The sequence below is a fragment of the Pristiophorus japonicus genome, chromosome 5 (assembly GCF_044704955.1).
Source record: "Pristiophorus japonicus isolate sPriJap1 chromosome 5, sPriJap1.hap1, whole genome shotgun sequence".
Lineage (NCBI taxonomy): Eukaryota > Metazoa > Chordata > Chondrichthyes > Pristiophoridae > Pristiophorus > Pristiophorus japonicus.
This window is the reverse complement of record NC_091981.1, coordinates 73140484-73158530: the sequence shown is the minus strand read 5'-3', so window position 1 is coordinate 73158530 and position 18047 is coordinate 73140484. Positions and strand designations below refer to the sequence as shown.

The 18047-nt window shown below is 47.6% G+C and overlaps 1 protein-coding gene across 1 annotated transcript in view; it reads left to right on the top strand.

Moving 5' to 3' along the window:
* phactr1 (phosphatase and actin regulator 1) overlaps nucleotides 1-18047 on the top strand; it is a 523423-nt gene that overhangs the window by 162590 nt on the left and 342786 nt on the right. Inside the window, exon 2 of the mRNA XM_070879882.1 lies at nucleotides 10704-10784. Within this exon, the coding sequence (XP_070735983.1) occupies nucleotides 10704-10784 (81 nt within the window). The remainder of the gene's footprint in view (nucleotides 1-10703; nucleotides 10785-18047) is intronic.

The following is an 18047-nucleotide window of genomic DNA, read 5'->3' as shown; positions in this document are numbered from 1 at the left end:
CTGCCTTTACATTGTTAATAACAGCATTTGCATCACTTTTTATCGTGGTCTGACCAGACATGGTTATAGTAGGCATTTCAAACTCTCTGTCATAATCATCACACATAACAAGCTTGTTCTTAACCTTACTTCCACAAGCATTCATTTCATTTTTCACATTAGTTATACCAGCATCACAATCCATGGTTACATTATCATACTTGCACCTTTTTACTGCATTTTTAGCTTTAAAGTCCCTGTCATAGAAACATAGACAGAAACTTAAACATCATCTTTAAGTCGAAACTGTCCCTTTAAATTTTTTTGGTTACCGGTCTCCTTTAAGGGAGCCTTCAAATCCGATTGGCCGCTCGGTGTCACATGTCGCTCCTCCAATGCTGCCCCTCGTAGTCTGGTCGTGGCCATTTTAATTTTAGGTTCTTCATCTCGTGGTGCAGCCGCCATCTTCTGGCTCTCCTCCAGGTAGGCTGTGGTGATCTTTTCTTCCTCAAGTTCGGCCATGGACGTCGGGAATCCACTTCTTTCAATGATGTTCGCCTCTTGGAGTACTGCCCCGGCCTGGAAGGTGGAGTTTGGGTTTTCGGTCCTGAAGATTTCGCCGTGATGTGGTCCTGGAGATTTTGTCGCGCATTCGAGCTAGACAGTGTGATCTCTAGATGCAGCGATGGATCCATGTTCGATGTCGATTGCTGGAGCCTGGAGGCCTGATTTGGACCGGGTTCATCCAATTCCTTCCCAGCAGCATGGGACCATCTCCGGCAACGATCCACTGGGGGAATTTGTTTAACACGCTGCCCTGGGAGACCTGGACGTCCACGCTGCCAACGATTTGGATTTTACCTTTGGTATCGGTGAGCAGCTGCGCCTGGACAGGAGACAGTTTTAGTCGAGTGGCGAGATTCACCCAGATTTTTTCAAAGGTTGTTTGGCTCATCACAGACTGGCTCGCCCCTGTGTCGATCTCCATGGAAACTGGGACCCCGTCGATGTCTTCTTCCATCGTCCATGGAGAACTTTCGGTGGAGCAGGTATAAACTCCATACTCTTCTTCCAGGGGTTGAGCAGCTTCATCTTCATCTGTGTCGGAGCCCCGGTGATCAGCCAACTCATCAGAGACGTGGTGAGTAAAGCTTTTTCTGCACATTCTCTGAAGGTGCCTTTTTTCTTTTCAGCCTTTGCATGTATAGTCTTTGTAGTGGCACTGGTGGGCCCTGTGGTTTCCTCCACAGCGCCAGCACGGGGCCATCCGGTTTGCCCCATGTGGCAGACTCAGGGTTGCGGGACTCAGGGCTGCATTTCTGCCTTTAGAAGTAGCCATGTGGTACACTGCGCTCACCGGTTTAGTGTCCTGGGTCAGTATTCGCCTGGAGTCACTGGCCGAAACCATGTAGGCCTGGCTGACTTGAATTGCTTTCTGCAGGGTGACTGTGACAGCAATTTGTGTAGGAGACCCTCGTGGCCAATTCCGATGACAAATATGTCCCTTAGTGCTTCATTAAGGTGGTCTCCAAAATCACATGGTGCAGCTAGTCTTCTTAAATGTGCAGCATTCTTAATAATTTCTTGGCCTTCGGGTCGCCGATAAGTGTAGAAGTGGTGCCTGTCTGTGAGGATGCTTTCTTTTGGTTCTAGTTGCTCCTGTATTAATGTTACAAGTTTCTCAAAGCTCTTGGTGATTTTCTTCTCCGAGGCTAGCAAGTCCCTGACCAGACAATAGATGGGGGGCCCACAACTGCTAGGCAAGATGGCCCTGCGCTTTTTCGGTCGTGTGGCCGATCTGTCTCCATCCAGGTCGTAGGCTATGAAGAAATGTTCCAATCTTTCTACAAAAGCGTCCCAATCTTTCCCATTGGTAAATTGCTGAAAGTTGCTGAGATGCGACATGCTGAGTGTGTAGTTCGTGACCTCGTCGCCAGTTGTAGTGTATGCAGGCACCTTTGGTAATGACTCCACGAGGCAGGGTATGGTACTTAAACTGTGTAGACTGTAGTCCTTTATTTGCAGCTCCTCGAGTGAGGAACCAAACTGTGAGCTCTCTTTTATACTGGGTTACCTGCAATGTGCAGGTAACCCCGAGGTCTCCAGCAGCAGCACCCGCTGGTGTACAGTAAGGTGTGTACAGTGTAAGGTCCATTCAGTGTTACAGACATCATATAGCAATACAAGCATGCCTACATAACATAAATCTTCATGAAAAAGTACAAATGAAACTTGAAATGGAACACAATAAGGCAATTATTTGGAGGAAATCGATTGTTCTTTATTTTTTTTGTCTCATAACACTCCTGTGAAGCTCCTTGGGACGTTTTACTATGTTTTACTACGTTAAAGGCGCTATATAAATACCAGTTGTATTTTTTATCATCTGCACTTTACCCAGTCTGGACATTATTGTATCCCCATTACAAAACCTGATGATTCTCATAAGAGTGTTCAATAAGTATTAATGGCATTAGGTGATGAGGATAAGAGAGAAATAAAAACAAATTGCCTTAAAGTTACATAGACAATTTGTCCACCCTACTTGTTAATGTGTAAAACTCCTGCTAAATGATGCAGGTGTAGTTGATAAGGAGTAAAAGAGGATTATAGAAGAGAGTAGTGAGAAATGTGAAATTTGTAAGAAGTATAGAAGGCTGCCCCCATGTCCTATTGTAAGTATTCCATTGGCATGTGACTTTATTGAGGTAGTTGACATGGGACACTGACAGAAATGTTATCATCATTCATTTTATTGACCTGGCTACAAGATCTTGGGGGGAAAATTTGTGTTCGCCAGCAAAGTTTCTGGTCTTACCGGCAACTGCAGTTAATGGCCACTGGAAATGACTCCAATGCTTCGAGTGAAATTTGTCTAGGGGCATGGAGATCGGTGGCACGGCACCTGGGGGGATCCGTGATGAAGTTTCTGTCCAGGTCCGGCCTTGCAGCTTCCCACAGCCTCTGTGAGCAAAACTGTGGAGCTCGCAGGGAATTGAAGAGGTCTGAGAATTAAAGGAGCCATGCAAACTGAAGCACTGCAAAATAAAATTCAGTGAATCAATACATTTTTCAGCCCTTTCTGCCTTTTAAGAAATATTCAATATTTAAAAGAACTTCCAAATGTGAATATTCAGCTGTTAAAACTGAATTAGCTTCCTAAACTCAACAGATGGGAAAACTGCTTTAGTATTAACATAAGTGGCTCAGCAAGGAAGGGGCACTGAGGGTCTCGCATGCAGCACTCCAGCTTTGTGCATGGGGTCAACAATGCAAGATCGGATCTCTACCCAATGGGCCAGGAGGCCCTCCAGAAAGAATAATGTGGAAGTACATCACTAAGGCTGTCACTGCCAGAAGTATCGCCCCCCCACCTCCCCCCGCCCCAGCCCAGGTCATTCTTTGCAAGGGCATGGATGAGGCCTTGGGCAGTGGCGGGGCTGAAGGATAAAAGAGGCTGGTATCCTCATATGTTATCCTCCTTCTGGCATGCATCTCTTGCTTTCCTGCCCTCCCCTCAGCACAACTCCACCCTTGTGCCTTCCTCATATCACACACCAAAGAAATGCAGCCTACCCAACCAATGGTTGACCAAGAAGTCGGAGAGGAGAATGAAGAAGAAGAAGATTTGACACTTCCAACCACCAGCTTCTCAAGGTCCCCCAGCAAGGCTATTTGAAGTGTCCCCCATTGAACGTCAGCAGTCTTTCATCAGCCATGCTGCAGTTACTCGGGTAGCACTTTATGACATCAGTAGGATAGGCAAAGGCAATCACTAAGAGAATGCATAAGGGTGATTGGTTGATTTCTTGGTGTTATATTGGATGGATAGTTGTATAAGTAGGATTGGAAAGTTTGCATTGTGGTGGCTTTTATTTCAGCATTGTGGCTAAGAGGATATTGATATGGTCAGTAAAAGAGGGATGGTAAGGTGTGGGACAAATGTTGAAAGTGGAATTGGGGTTCTGGTCACTGGGACTGCAGGCAGCTGATTCCATCCTGGATATCCCAGCCAGAAAGGGGCTATCTGGGTGGCATCCTTCCTGCTGCTTCCTACTCTTCGGCTTGCTACTCTGCTTCTTTCCTCTGCGATTGAATGCTTTAAATCTGAAATTACAGCATAAAATGCTGGAAATACTCAGCAGGTCAGGCAGCACCTTGACCTGAGACGTGAACTCTGTTTTTCTCAGAACGAATGTTGCCTGATCTGCTGAGTATTCACAGCATGTTCTGTCTTCCAAGAGTCCTTTGTTTACCATCTGAGGCCTCCCAAGGATCCAGCAACACTCCATACGCACTTAAAATACTTTTAACATCTATTGCAGCAAGCCACTATATGAATTTTAAAAATGGTCACAATCACTGAGTCACTCAGATCTCCCGGCATGCTCTCTTCCCTCCAGATGAGAGAAATGAGGTCATGTATCCGCTCCAACAGCGCCTCTCCGCCATATTTTAGTGCCTCAGCAGAGATTCCATCCACACCTGTAGCCTTGTTATTTTTAAGCTGTTTTATGGCTTTGCCTACCTCGTGAAATGTTGGAGTTTCACTGAGTTGGTTGCGGGTAGCATGCTGCGGGATGGAGTCGAGAATACTCGAGTCAAAGGCAGAGTCTCGATTGAGGAGATCTTCAAAGTGCTCCTTCCATCGGGCCCCGACAGCCTCGGTGTCCTTAAAAGTAATTTTTTTTAAAAACAGTCCAAAAGTTTAATTGCAAACTTACCTGAAGGATAGGTGCATCCCTTTAAGAGATGTTGACATTGCCATTCTCAGCCTGCTTGCATGCTAGGTTTCTTAGGACCCAGCGCCGAATTCAGTGCTAGGGTCGAAGTTCGGCGTGGTGACGGTAAGTCAGCGTTGCATGTCGATTGACATCACCATGCTGCCATTTTTTTTTCTTTCAGGGCACTGCCAATTACCGGCAGTGCAAAGAGGGTCAGGAATATGACGGACGCTGCCAAACCCACCACCAGCTGGTGAAAGAGTGGCGGCTGCCAGTTTATCACCATTTCATGGCGCTGCAGAGTGGCGCTCAGCAGATGAATTTCTAGCCCTATTTCTACACATATGTAGTTAGGAGAAGAAGGTTATTATAGATTAACTTATGGAAAATGGATAGTGACTGGACTTAGGACACCACCGGCAAAGTTTTTGACTGATAATGGAGGTGAATTTGCTAACAAAGAGTTCAGAGATATGTGTGAGAATATAATTATCATTGTCATGAATACACAAGCTGAGAGCTCTTTTAGCAATGAGCTTTGTGAAAGGAATCATTCTGTGATTGACGACATAGTGTATAAAATGTTGGCTGATTGATCAGAGTGTAAATTGTCAACTGTCCTGGCATGGGCAGTTCATGCAAAGAATTCTGGTTAGAGAATATATTGTCCTTACTAACTAGCCTTTGGACGCAATCCCAAATCACCTTCTGTTCTTTGTGATAATCCTCCTGCTCTGGAAGATACTACAATTTGTGTTATTTTTTCTGAGCATTTAGTGCTTTACATGCAGGGAGACAGGCTTTTATCAAGACTTCATGATGTGGGAGATTCCCTGATACCACCCCGGAAGTGCTAGTCCATGCCCCTGCCAAAAATGTCCTGTACCATTTCCTCCAAAGGGATGAGGTGATGCTAGGAATGGGAGATGTGTCTCGTGATTGCTGCAGATTATTGGTAGGTGAGTGATTGGGGGTCATGGATTGAGCAGTGTGTGAGGCTAGAGGTGCAGTTGGTAGGTGACGGCTTCTTTGGGCACTGTTGGGGGCGAGACAGTTGGCAGTGATGGCCTCAGTGATATGGTTCCGCCTCCTGACTCCTATGGGTAGAGGATTCCTCTTGCAATGTTGACCCCCTGCACAAAGCTGGAGTGTTGCGTGCGAGACCCTAGGTGACCTTTCCCTGGTTTGCTGAGCCATTTGTGCTAAAGCTGAAGCACTTTGCCAACTTTTTTAGGTGCGGAAGAGAATTCAGTTTTAAGAGCTGAAGACTCCCATTTAGGAATGGTTTTTCAATGTTTATTTTTTAAAAGGCAGTTGAGCTGTAAAGGCTGACAACTTCTGCCTTTTTTTACATAATTTTAAAATTTTACATTTCAGAGGGTCTTTTAAGAAAATATCAACGCATTACCCTTTTAAGATCCCACAATGTTTTGCAAAATCACAGTCTCGCTTTTAGAGGCTGTTGAAGCAGCAATTCCCCTTGGGCACGCCACATTGGGGCTTGCTGCCGGGACAAGCACAACTAGGGGTGTGTTACACTGAGTTTAGTGTTGGGTTAATGAGAATTAATCCGCAGCGCATATTTTTCAGTCCTGCTAGTACTACCATTTTGGTGGCCACAAATTTTATTTAAAGAGAGAAAAGGAAATCTGTTAATTGTATTAAAATACTACGTAGCAATTGGGTGCTAATTGTATCCAGATGGTGGGAATTAATTGGCGATTCGTGCTTCTATACATATATACACTGGAGTACGCTAGGGAAGGGTTGTCAGCTTATTGTGGCTGTGCACAGTAAGTAATCTGTGTCTCTGTGAATAAAGGCTTGTAAGCAACTAAAGACTAGGGGGCAAAAATTTAGTATCTTAGCACCTCCAGTTAGCGCCTGGCGGGGACGCTAATGGTATGCTGAGGCAGTAGTGCCATGGCGAGGCGAATCCAGCGACACACGCCAAATCCGGCCCTCCAATCCTTTCTTTGAGCAAAGAGACTCAATTTTGCATGCAGCGTGATTCATTAGCGCCTGGTGCTAAATCTCAAACTTTCCTAAAGTTAACTCTGAGCTATAATGAATTTCTCCCCCGTGGCTCTAGTCTTCTATCCTTCACCAACTAGTCATCCGACTTTTACATGTGAGGTCATTAAACTTCTTGCGGAATTGCATTCAGGTTCTTTGGAACTAAACTCCTGACATTGACCTCCGCAGCTATTTGTTCCCACTGTCTTCTCACTGTGTGTCTGGAGGGCATCCTGGCCCCCAGAAGACACAGGACATCTCTCCATTTTTCCACCTCCTCCAGCAAGTGCAGCGTCCAAACACCTGCGTGCCCAATTTCTCGCTTGGTTAGCCATTCTTCACTCTTTACCAGGTCAGACTCAGTTGCAGAACAACTCCTAGAACCTGATCCAACCACAGGGCACCATCGACTGCACACATGTGGCTTTGTGGGTGTCGCATCTAAATTCTGAGATGCACCACAACCGCAAAGGTTATCACTTGCTGAATGTGTAGTTGGTGTGCGACCATTCTCAGCAGATCATGATGAATGCTAGGTATCCTGTCAGCAATCATGATGCTTTTATTCTGTGCCAGTCTGCTGTTCCCTCAGTCTTTGAGCCACCAAGACAAACCAGAGGGTGGCTACTGGGCAACAAGGGCTATCCGCTGACCATCTGGTTCATGACTCCGCTCCACAACCTGACAATACATGGGCAGCATGCGTACAATGAGAGCTATGCTGCCACACGAAATTTGATAGAGCAGACCACTGGCCTCCTTAAACAATGATTCTGCTGCCTGACCGCTCTGGAGGAGCCCGGCAGTACTCACCAGAACGCGTTGTGGTGGCTGCATGCTCCACAACCTTGCGATCAAGAAGGCCCAGCCCTTGCCATCAAGCCTTCGGCGACGAGCTGAGGAGGAGGAGGAAGCGGAAGAGGAGGAGGAGGAGGTGAAAAGGAGGAAGCAGAAGGGAGGAAGCAATCTAGACAACCTCTTGCTGCCTGGATGCTCCATGATTGACTCATCGGACAGTGGTATGAGTGAACGCAACCCCAATTCCCCATTAAGCAATAGTCCCACACTTTACTTTCCTTCTGTTACTGACTATCACAGCGTTCTCTTGGCCTCGATGCTGAAATAAAAATCATCACAAAAGAAACACTCCAATCCAACTTTATCAACATAACAAAATCAATTAAGCATTCTTGTGCATTCCTCAGAGCCTGTCTTCAGCGTGTCTTTGCTTGTACTAGTGTTCCTACAAAGTGCTACCCCGGTGGCTGCAGCATGGCTAGTGGAAGGCTGCTGACTTTCAGTAGGGCAGATGGTAGATGGGCTTGCAAGATGATCTCGAGCATCTCTGGGCCTAGAAGGCCAGTTCTGGACTACATCACCTCGCCATGGGCGGTAGCAGTTTGTGTTGGCAGGCTGACAGGCAACAGCAAGGGCACTGGTGGAGTGGCAGAGGTGGGAGGATGAATGCCATCATTCTGAGAGAGGACATCAACTTCTCGCTCCATGGAGCCACTGCTAGTGGCACCTTAGCATTCCTAGCCATCTGTTGGAGGACAGATTGCTGGACTGCTGTGACATCCTCCAATCCCCTTTCCACACTGGCCAACCCTACCACGATGGCAGCAGTCCGAGCTTGTGTGGCAGAAAGCTGAGCCTGCATGAGAACAGTCTGAGCTGGCATTGCAGCACTTAGGGTGGCCTGTAAGCTGAAACATCAGCCATCAGACATTGCATGATGGTTGGGTCCACAAGTGCGCTCATGGATCTGCCCACCCCTTCCATGCTGGAAAGCTTCAAACTCTGCGCAAAGCTAGGTGCAAGGACGGTACCGGACTCATCCATGCTCCTTGGCATTGCATTCAGGCTTTCTGGCAGGCCTGCCAATGCACCAAGCATTTTTTGTGCATGCCTATCAGCATTCTTCTGTCGGTCTCTGTAGTACTCATCGAAGTCCTCTGCAGCAGAACTCGTGTGTGGCCTCGCCCTCCAGGGTTCTCTTGGCCTCGATGCTGAAATAAAAATCATCACAAAAGAAACACTCCAATCCAACTTTATCAACATAACAAAATCAATTAAGCATTCTTGTGCATTCCTCAGAGCCTGTCTTCAGCGTGTCTTTGCTTGTACTAGTGTTCCTACAAAGTGCTACCCCGGTGGCTGCAGCATGGCTAGTGGAAGGCTGCTGACTTTCAGTGGGGCAGATGGTAGATGGGCTTGCAAGATGATCTCGAGCATCTCTGGGCCTTGCCTTGGCTGCAGCACACTCATGCTAGCAACTCAACACGTGCAGATCTCAGCTCTAAGCTACTCTCTTTTGGTCTCCGCATTTAAGGAAGGATATACTTGCATTGGAGGCTGTTCAGAGAAGGTTCACTAGGTTGATTCCAGAGATGAGGGGGTTGACTTATGAGGGTAGGTTGAGTAGGTTGGGCCGATAAACATTGGAGTTCAGAAGAATGAGAGGTGATATTATCGAAACGTATAAGATAATGAGGGGGCTCGAGAACCCTCGACAAGGTGGATGCAGAGAGGATACTTCCACTCATAGGGGAAACTAAAACTAGGGGACATAGTCTCAGACTAAGGGGCCGCCCATTAAAACTGAGATGAGGAGGAATTTCTTCTGTGAGAGTTTTAAATCTATGGAATTCTCTGCCCCAGAGAGCTGTGGAGGCTGGGTCATTGAATATATTTAAGGCAGAGACAGACAGATTTTTGAGCAATAAGAGAGCTGAGTCCATGATCAGTTCAGCCATAACATTGAATGGCGGAGCAGGCTTGAGGGACCAAATGGCCTACTCTTGCTCCTATTTCTTATGTTCCTATGTTCTTTAAAGGCAGCGCAGTGCCAGTATCTGAGCTGGTGCTGCGATTGTCAGATAAAGTGACTGTGTTTCTTCTTCTTCATCCTCTCTCTTCCTCTTACACCACTGACTGGGCAGGTTGGATTTCTGAAATGAGAAAGGCACACGGGTAGAGTTGTAGTGAGGAGAGGGGTGGAGAAGCAAGAGGTGCATGCTTAAACCATCTGCAGCTTGTAAATCAGAAGAGATTGTGAGATGTGGGGAAAGTGGGATGTGAGAAGGAGGATAGTGTATGAAGATACTGGCTTCTTGTACCCTTTCAGCCTCGCCGCTGGCCTTAGCTTCAGCCATGCTCCCCCCAAGAATGGCCAGCACTGTCACCTTTATGAAGGTGAGGTGGTGCAGGTGAGCCTGTTCCCTGTCGGTTAGGTTCTGTTGGCGCCGGTTACGCGCCGCTTTTTCCTGTAAGAATGTGAGGTATGATTCGTGATTGATAGAGAATGTTGGTAGGTGAGTGATGGGCGTGCGTTGAATTGAGCAGTGCATGAGGCTAGTGGTGCAGTTTGTGGGATATGGCATTTGAAGATGAATTCACTGTCCTTGACTACTCGTGTGAGATCATCAAACTTCTTCCTGCACTATGTTCACATCCTCGGGGCTACATTTCTGCCAGTCACCACAGTCGCTATCTGTACCCAGTGTACTTTGCTGTGTTGCCTGGAATACATCCTGGCCCCCTGTGGAAATAACACCTCTCTCCTCCTATTGGCCTCCTGCACCAAGACCTCCAGTGCTGCATTGAAGAACTTTGGTGCATGCTCTCTCCCCTGTTGTGCCATCATTAATAGTTCTTTTCCACTGTCTTCCTCAGCCAGTTTTATGATCTGCTGTAGGCAGAATGCACCTCCCCTTTATGAGGTGCAGACTGCCTTTATGTAGTACAGGCTAGCTTTAATTGGTGCTAGCCTCGCACCAGCTTGGGAGCCCCGCTGAGTGCTTAGTCACTCAGCAGCGCATTCAGCAGAACGCCACAATCATGGAAATGAGCAAGCAGCACAAAGCTGCCCGCAGTCCTCCAAACGGGCGCAGGTTGCTAGTGCAGCACGATCCCTGTGCCCGTTTTCAGAAGCAAACAAATTTCTAGGCCACCGTATCTAAACATAATCTCTGTTAATTTCAGCTCTGGAAAGAAAGATTTCCACACGGCAAAGCAGAGAAGAGCTGATAAAACGAGGAGTACTGAAAGAAATTTTTGAAAAAGGTAAGTCTTCTGATACAGAAAAGGATGAGTGATGTATCTTGTTCCTGGATTTAACTATAACTTCATTTATATTGTAATATTTTTGAGAGCAAATGCTTATCAGAGTATTTTTTTTAAATATGTGTGACACCTTTTTTTGCAAGTAATGTTCCTCCTTCCTCACTCTTCCCATGTCACTCAACCAACTGCAGTCAGGAACATGGGTGGATGACCTCTCCGCGGTCATTGCAATCAGCGATTGATTCTTCGAATGATTTCCCCTCCCTTAGTAAAGTTACTGAGGATGTGCACTCAGTGTATAAGGGAGCACAGCCCCTAATCTGCCTGTACTAAGGAACAGTTCTTAATACTGATTTATATTCATCTTGAAGTTATGGAGGTCAGTGCTGAAGTCATACAATAGTGTAACATAGGGCCCAAGTTTCCACACGATAAAAAACGGGCGCCCCTCCAAGCTGGGCGCCCGTTTTTCGCGCCTAAAACGGCGCCTAAAAAATAAATCGCGATTCTGGAACGTTCTGCAGCTCCTTGTCTGCCTGGCGCGGCGCCCAGGGGGGCGGAGCCTACACTCGCGCCGATTTTGTAAGTGGGAGGGGGCAGGTACTATTTAAATTAGTTTTTTTCCTGCCGGCAACGCTGCGCGTGCGCGTTGGAGCGTTCGCGCATGCTCAGTGTGAAAAAAACATTGGCACTCGGCCATTTTTGTAGTTCTTTGTAGCTGTTTAATTTTTGAACATTTTTTTAATAAAAGCACATTGCCATCAGCACGTCAGCACTTGCAGCTTTCTCACTGTCTCCTCCCCCCCCCCCCGCGGGAAGAATGGGCGCCTCCTCCCCCCCCCGCGGGAAGAACGGGCGTCTCCTCCCCCCTCCCACCCCGCGGGAAGAACGGGCGCCTCCTCCTCCCCCCCCCCCCCCCCCGCGGGAAGAATGGGCGCCTCCTCCCCCCACCGCGGGAAGAACGGGCGCCTCCTCCTCCCCCCCCCCCCCCGCGGGAAGAACGGGCGCCTCCTCCTCCCTCCCCCCCCCCCGCGGGAAGAACGGGCACCTCAGGCTGACTGCAGCATTCTCCGTGCCTGAAGCACTTTCACACAGGTAGGAAGATGGTTTATTTAATCTTTTCTTTGCTTATAAATGTTTATTCAGGTTGGATTTATTTGTATAATATTTGTAGAAGTATAAATAAGGATTTATTGTAGAATTTAATGACTTCCCTTCCCCCCCACCTCGTTCTGGACGCCTAATTTGTAACCTGCGCCTGATTTTTTAATGTGTCGAACAGGTTTTTTCAGTTCTACAAAAATCTTCACTTGCTCCATTCTAACTTAGTTTGGAGTACGTTTTCACTGTGGAAACTTTGAAATCAGGCGTCAGTGGCCGGACACGCCCCCTTTTGAAGAAAAAATTCTGTTCCAAAGTAGAACTGTTCTACCTGACTAGAACTGCAGAAAAAAAAATGTGGAGAATTGCGATTTCTAAGATAGTCCGTTCTCCACCAGTTGCTCCTAAAAATCAGGCGCAAATCATGTGGAAACTTGGGTCCATAGTCACTGCAAGGGACATCTATCGGTTTCATAGCACAATCTTGATCAGAATCCACTAAGCCACACCTCAAACTGGAGAATTAGAGTAGTTATATACTTTTATTGTCATTTAATTTTCATCATTATTTTCATTATATGAATGAATTCAACTTGGGTCACACTGACTGTAATTCAGCACAAATATGACTAAACACTGTTGGATCCCATTTCTAGCATAATAATAAAGATACTTTGAATTGCCAGGGTACGTTTTAACATATATGGGTCGATTCCATGCTCTTTTGGGGGACATTATGGGAAATTTTAGTGTGCCCTCTGATTTCCCATCTATTGATTTTAATGGGCACCAAAGATTTCCTGCCATAGCATCCTCTCCCCACTGAGATTGTAGAAACAGTCCTTAGAGAAGTTCAGGCACACTCAAATGGGAAATCTACTAATCAGCCAGTAATCAGCTGCACTCAAATTCTCACATCTGCTACCAGTGCACAAAGTGCTGCACCGGAAATACTGAAGATGAAAAATAATAAGGGTAGATTCTAGATTTTAGTATTCCCACATGGATCTTTGACCATCTGGAGCACATAGCAGGAATTCAGGCACTGAGGTCAGCAGGATTCATACAGCAGGGGTTGCGTCGTTGGATCACCTTTGGGAGCCCTCACATTATTTTACATTCACCCAGTTATTTCAGTACATTAGTGTCCATTCCACTGATCATTTTAAGATGACAACATTTCAACCCAAATATTAATTTTTTGCACATCACAAGAAAAAGCAGCTTTTTTCAAAGCAGGACTGGAAGCAATGAGAAGCAATCAGATTGATTGGAATGGCATGACTGGAAGTAATGAGAACCAATCAGATTGATTGGAACAGCAGGACTGGAAGATATCAAAACCAATCAATCACGTTTCTTTCTCCCACTTGAACTTGAGGCAGCAAAGTTTTATGATAAGCTGATGGCTTCTGAGTGTCACAGTATTTATTTATTGCTGTTATAATGCAGCCTTCAAAAACTTTGTATTTTCCAGCTGTTGTATGATATGAAGATTTGTTTTCTTATAGGACGAGTTGTATCTGCTTTTTTGAGATAATTAGGATGTTCCCTGCATTAACTGCCTTTAATTGAGCATTGCTATCCCTGCATTTGCAGGATTTCCAGGGTGTATAAACAAAGGGAAGGAGGTTGGGATGAGCTTTACGCCACCCATTACCGTCAAAATGTAGCGAAAAGACTGCGGCGGCCACTGTTTCACCAACTGGTGGCAGGTCCCGCAACATCCGTCACTTTTGACGTCCGGCAGCACTGCCTGTAAGAGCGATGGCCCTGGAAATTTAAATTAGGGAGAGGCACACACCGACTTAACGTCAGCTCGGCAAACTTGGACCTTAGTGCTGAGTTCAGCGCTAGGTCCAAAGCTCACCATGAAAACCCAGCATTCAGCTGACTGACAGAGGCACTGTCAGCACCTCTTAAAGGGATGCACATATCTTTCAGGTAAGTTTGCATTTAAGCTTTTGGACAGGACTTTTTTGATTTTATTGAAGTAGTGACTTGCTCCAATATATGTTAAAAGTTTTTTAAGTGTACAGGGAATGCTGCTGGATGCTTGCAAGACTCCAATAGTAAAGGATGGCCTCTGAGAAGACAGAAAATGCTGGAAATACTCAGCAGATAAGGCAGCATCCGGGGAGAGAGAAACAGAATTCACATCCCAGGTTGAGATGCTGCCAGGCCAACTGAGTATTTCCAGCATTTTATGCTTTTATTTCAAATTTACAGCATCCACTCGCAGAGGGAAGAGGAAGACGCAAAAGAATAAAATGCAGAAGATGGAGATGCTGAAGAGGAAGAAGCAGAAGGAAGGATGCAACTTAGGCAGCCCCTTTCTGACCGCGATATCTGGGATGGAATCATCCGTCTTCATTACTAGTGGCCACAGCCCCAATTCTCCTTTCGACATTTGTCCCACACCTTACCTTTGCTCTGTTACTGACTCTCTCAGCATCCTATTGGGCACAATGCTGAAGTAAAAGCCACCACAAAGCAAAATTTCTAATCCAAATTTATACATCTATCCATCCAATATTGACATAAAGAAACCAACTCATCACCCTTTTGTATTCCCTCAGTGATTGTCTTATGTGTGCCTTTGCCTATCCTACTGATGTCATGCAGCGCAACCCCAGTGGCTGCAGCATAAGAACATAACATAGAATTAGGAACAGGAGGAGGCTATGCATCCCCTCGAGCCTGCTCTGCATGGCTGATGGAAGGCTGCTGACTTTCAGCGGCGACACTGCAAATGGCCTTGCTGGTCGACCTTGAGCTGTTTGCTGGGAGTGTGAATTTGAGTGACGGTGCTTCTTTTTTTTCCTCTTCTTCTCTTCCTCCTCTTCCTTTTTCTTTTTCTTTTTCTTTTTCTCTCTCCTCTCCTTCTTATTAGTCAATCACTGGCTGGGCAAGCTGCATTCTTGGGTGTGTGAAATGAGGAAGGCACAAGGGTGGAGTTGTGGTGAGGGGTGGCGGGAAAGCAAGAGGTACATGACAGAAGGAAGATAACATATGAAGATACCAGCATCTTGTATCCTTTCAGTCCCGCTGCTGACCAAGGCCTCGGCCTTGCCCCTGCACCTTCTCCTCCAAACTAAGAATGGGAGGTGTGCCTTGTGATTGGTACAGATTGTTGCTAGGTGAGTGATTGGTTGGGGGTGGGGGTGGGGGTGGAATCGTACATTGAGCAGTGTGAGAAGCTAGTGGTGCAGTTGGTAGGAGACAGCTTTTGAAGATGCATTCACTGACCTTGATGACTGGTCTGAGGTAATAAAGCTTCTTAGGACACTGGAGCCAAGTGGTGGGGGTGACACTGGTGGCAGTGATGACCTCAGTGATCTGGTTCCACATCATTCTTCCTGGTGGACCTCTGGCCCTCTGTGGGTAGAGGACCCCTCTTGCAGAGTTGACCCCCTGCACAAAGCTGGAGTGCTGCATGCGAGACCTGGGTGCCCTTTCCTTGGCTAACTAGACTATTTGGGCCCAAGTTTCCACACGCGCCTAGAACGGCGCAGTCCCGACCTGGACGCCCGTTTTTCGCGCCACAAAGTGCGCCTAAAAAAATCCTCCATATTCTCCACCTCCCTGCAGGTCCTCTGGCCCTCGGTGCAGCCAGCACGAGCTGTGGGGGGGCGGAGCCAGGACCCTGCGTTGAAAACAGTGCCGGGACCTCTGCACATGCGCACTACAGTGGGCATGCAAGTGCAGTAGCTCCAGGCGCCGAACTGTGTGGGAGGGGCCCGAAGCACGCAGCCCCTAGCCCTGGCCCAATGGCCTCACTGGGGCTGCATGAATAAGGCTCCTCCCACGGCCAGCTCCTGCTCCCCCCCCCCGACCAGACCCGACACCCTCTCCCCCCCCCCCCCCCGCCCTGCCTCCGGACCACACCCGAAAGCCTGCTCCCCCCCCCCTCCGACTGACCCGACTGGACCCGACCCGACCCGCGCTCCTGTTCCCGCTCCCCGCCTCCCCGACCCGACCCGCGCTCCTGTTCCCGCTCCCCGCCTCCCCGACCCGACCCGACCCGAGCTCCTGTTCCCGCTCCCCACCCCACCTCCCCCTGGCCCGACTGGACCCGACCCGACCCGCGCTCCCGTCCCCTGACCCGACCCGACACCCGCTCCCGGACTGGATCCGACCTGACCACCCCCCCCCTCCCTCCCGTGACCTGAACCAACCGAACCTCCCCGACCCGACCCGACCCGACGCCACCTACCGGTAAATCTGGTGCTGGGGACGGGCCCTGCCTGAAGTCTCAGGCCGGCCCGTTCAGCCTTCGGTTCCGAAAGGCCTGCCTGAAGCACTTTCACACAGGTAGGAAGATGGTTTATTTAATCTTTTCTTTGCTTATAAATGTTTATTCAGGTTGGATTTATTTGTATAATATTTGTATAAGTATAAATAAGGATTTATTATAGAATTTAATGACTTCCCTTCCCCCCCACCTCGTTCTGGACGCCTAATTTGTAACCTGCGCCTGATTTTTTAATGTGTAGAACAGGTTTTTTCAGTTCTACAAAAATCTTCACTTGCTCCATTCTACTTTAGTTTGGAGTACGTTTTCACTGTGGAAACTTTCAAATCAGGCGTCAGTGGCCGGACACGCCCCCTTTTGAAGAAAAAATTCTGTTCCAAAGTAGAACTGTTCTACCTGACTAGAACTGCAGAAAAAGAAATGTGGAGAATTGTGATTTCTAAGATAGTCCGTTCTCCACCAGTTGCTCCTAAAAATCAGGCGCAAATCATGTGGAAACTTGGGCCCTTTGTGTTAGTGCTGAAGCACTTCTCCCATTTTTGAGGTACGAAAGGGAATTCAGCTTTAAGAGCTGACGAATCCCATTTGGGGATGTTTTTTCAAATGTTTGTTTTTTAAAAGGCAATTGAGCTGTAAGAACTGAAAACTGCAATTTTTTACTTCAGTTTTTTTTCAGTTCAGAAAGCAAATGACAATATCTCGTGTTGCTTCGAGAAGCTGTAGGAAGATGTAGCGCAGCTTCTGGACAGTACATTCGGCACCGATGCCTGGACTAATGCCACCAGGAGGGCATTACACAATCAGTTTCATGCTGCGGTAATAGCAGGAAACATTGATGTGGTTTGCCAGGAGATGGCGCTGAAATACCTTTGACAGCTGATGCTGGTTCCAGCATATCGGTGGTGCTGGTAGCACTGTTGGTAAACCCGAGCACCAGGGAGCTTTCCATCATAGAGATCGTGACGTCAATGAGTGTGCAACGCTTACTGGATGCCCGATCGCTAACATTGGATTTAGCCGCTTACTTTAATGGCAGCGCAGAACAATGACAGGGAGAGCTGGTGTCACCAAGCAGAAAGCAGGCTGTAGCAGCAATATTTAAAGGCACCATCCCCAATCAGCTGCACCTGACAGGGTTTTGCAGTTTCATTGTTTGTTTGCTACTTCCTGCAACTGAAACAGCTCTTCTTAGTTATTTTAAGATTTTTTGGTGACAAGGTATATTCATTCAAGTGCAGAAGTCACTCATTATTTGTTAAAGGCCTCTGCTCACAATACTTTCTCACAGTCACAGGGCTGAGGGATTGCGGCATTACATCAGGAGAATGACGAGGCATAGGAAGACAAGGAGGAAGAGGATGTGGAGGAGGAGGATTAGGAGGAGGCCGAGGAGGAAGAGGACGAGGCGGAGGGAGGGCCTCCCCTTTAATCATTACTTGCGTTTAGACAACACCCAATATTGGTCCATCTTTTCAGTATAACGCCAATGAGCTTAGGGTTTTAGACTGCGGGGCGGGGGGGCGTGGGGGTGTGAAATTGCCACTCACCCCGATTTGGGGCAGTAACCTTCCGGAGCCAGGATATTTATCACCTGGCCAGATAGTCTCGCCCTGATGCGGAATTGGGCCTTCTGCCCCTCAAAGGAAGCGGAGCGCTGTCACCGGCGCTCCAATTCCTTTGGGGGCGGTGCTGGGGCAGTAGCACAGCACTTAGGCCAGCGCTACGCAGATGCTCTGCGTAGCATTGACATGGTACAACACCCCTCCCCTTCCATTAAAGGGGAGGGCAGCTGCGCACTCTGCATGGTGACCGTCACTGGATCACCAGGGCAGCACGGGATCGGGCCAGTAGCTCGGCACCTAAAACAGAGAGCCGGGCTACATGATGGCCACGTGGTCCATGCTAGG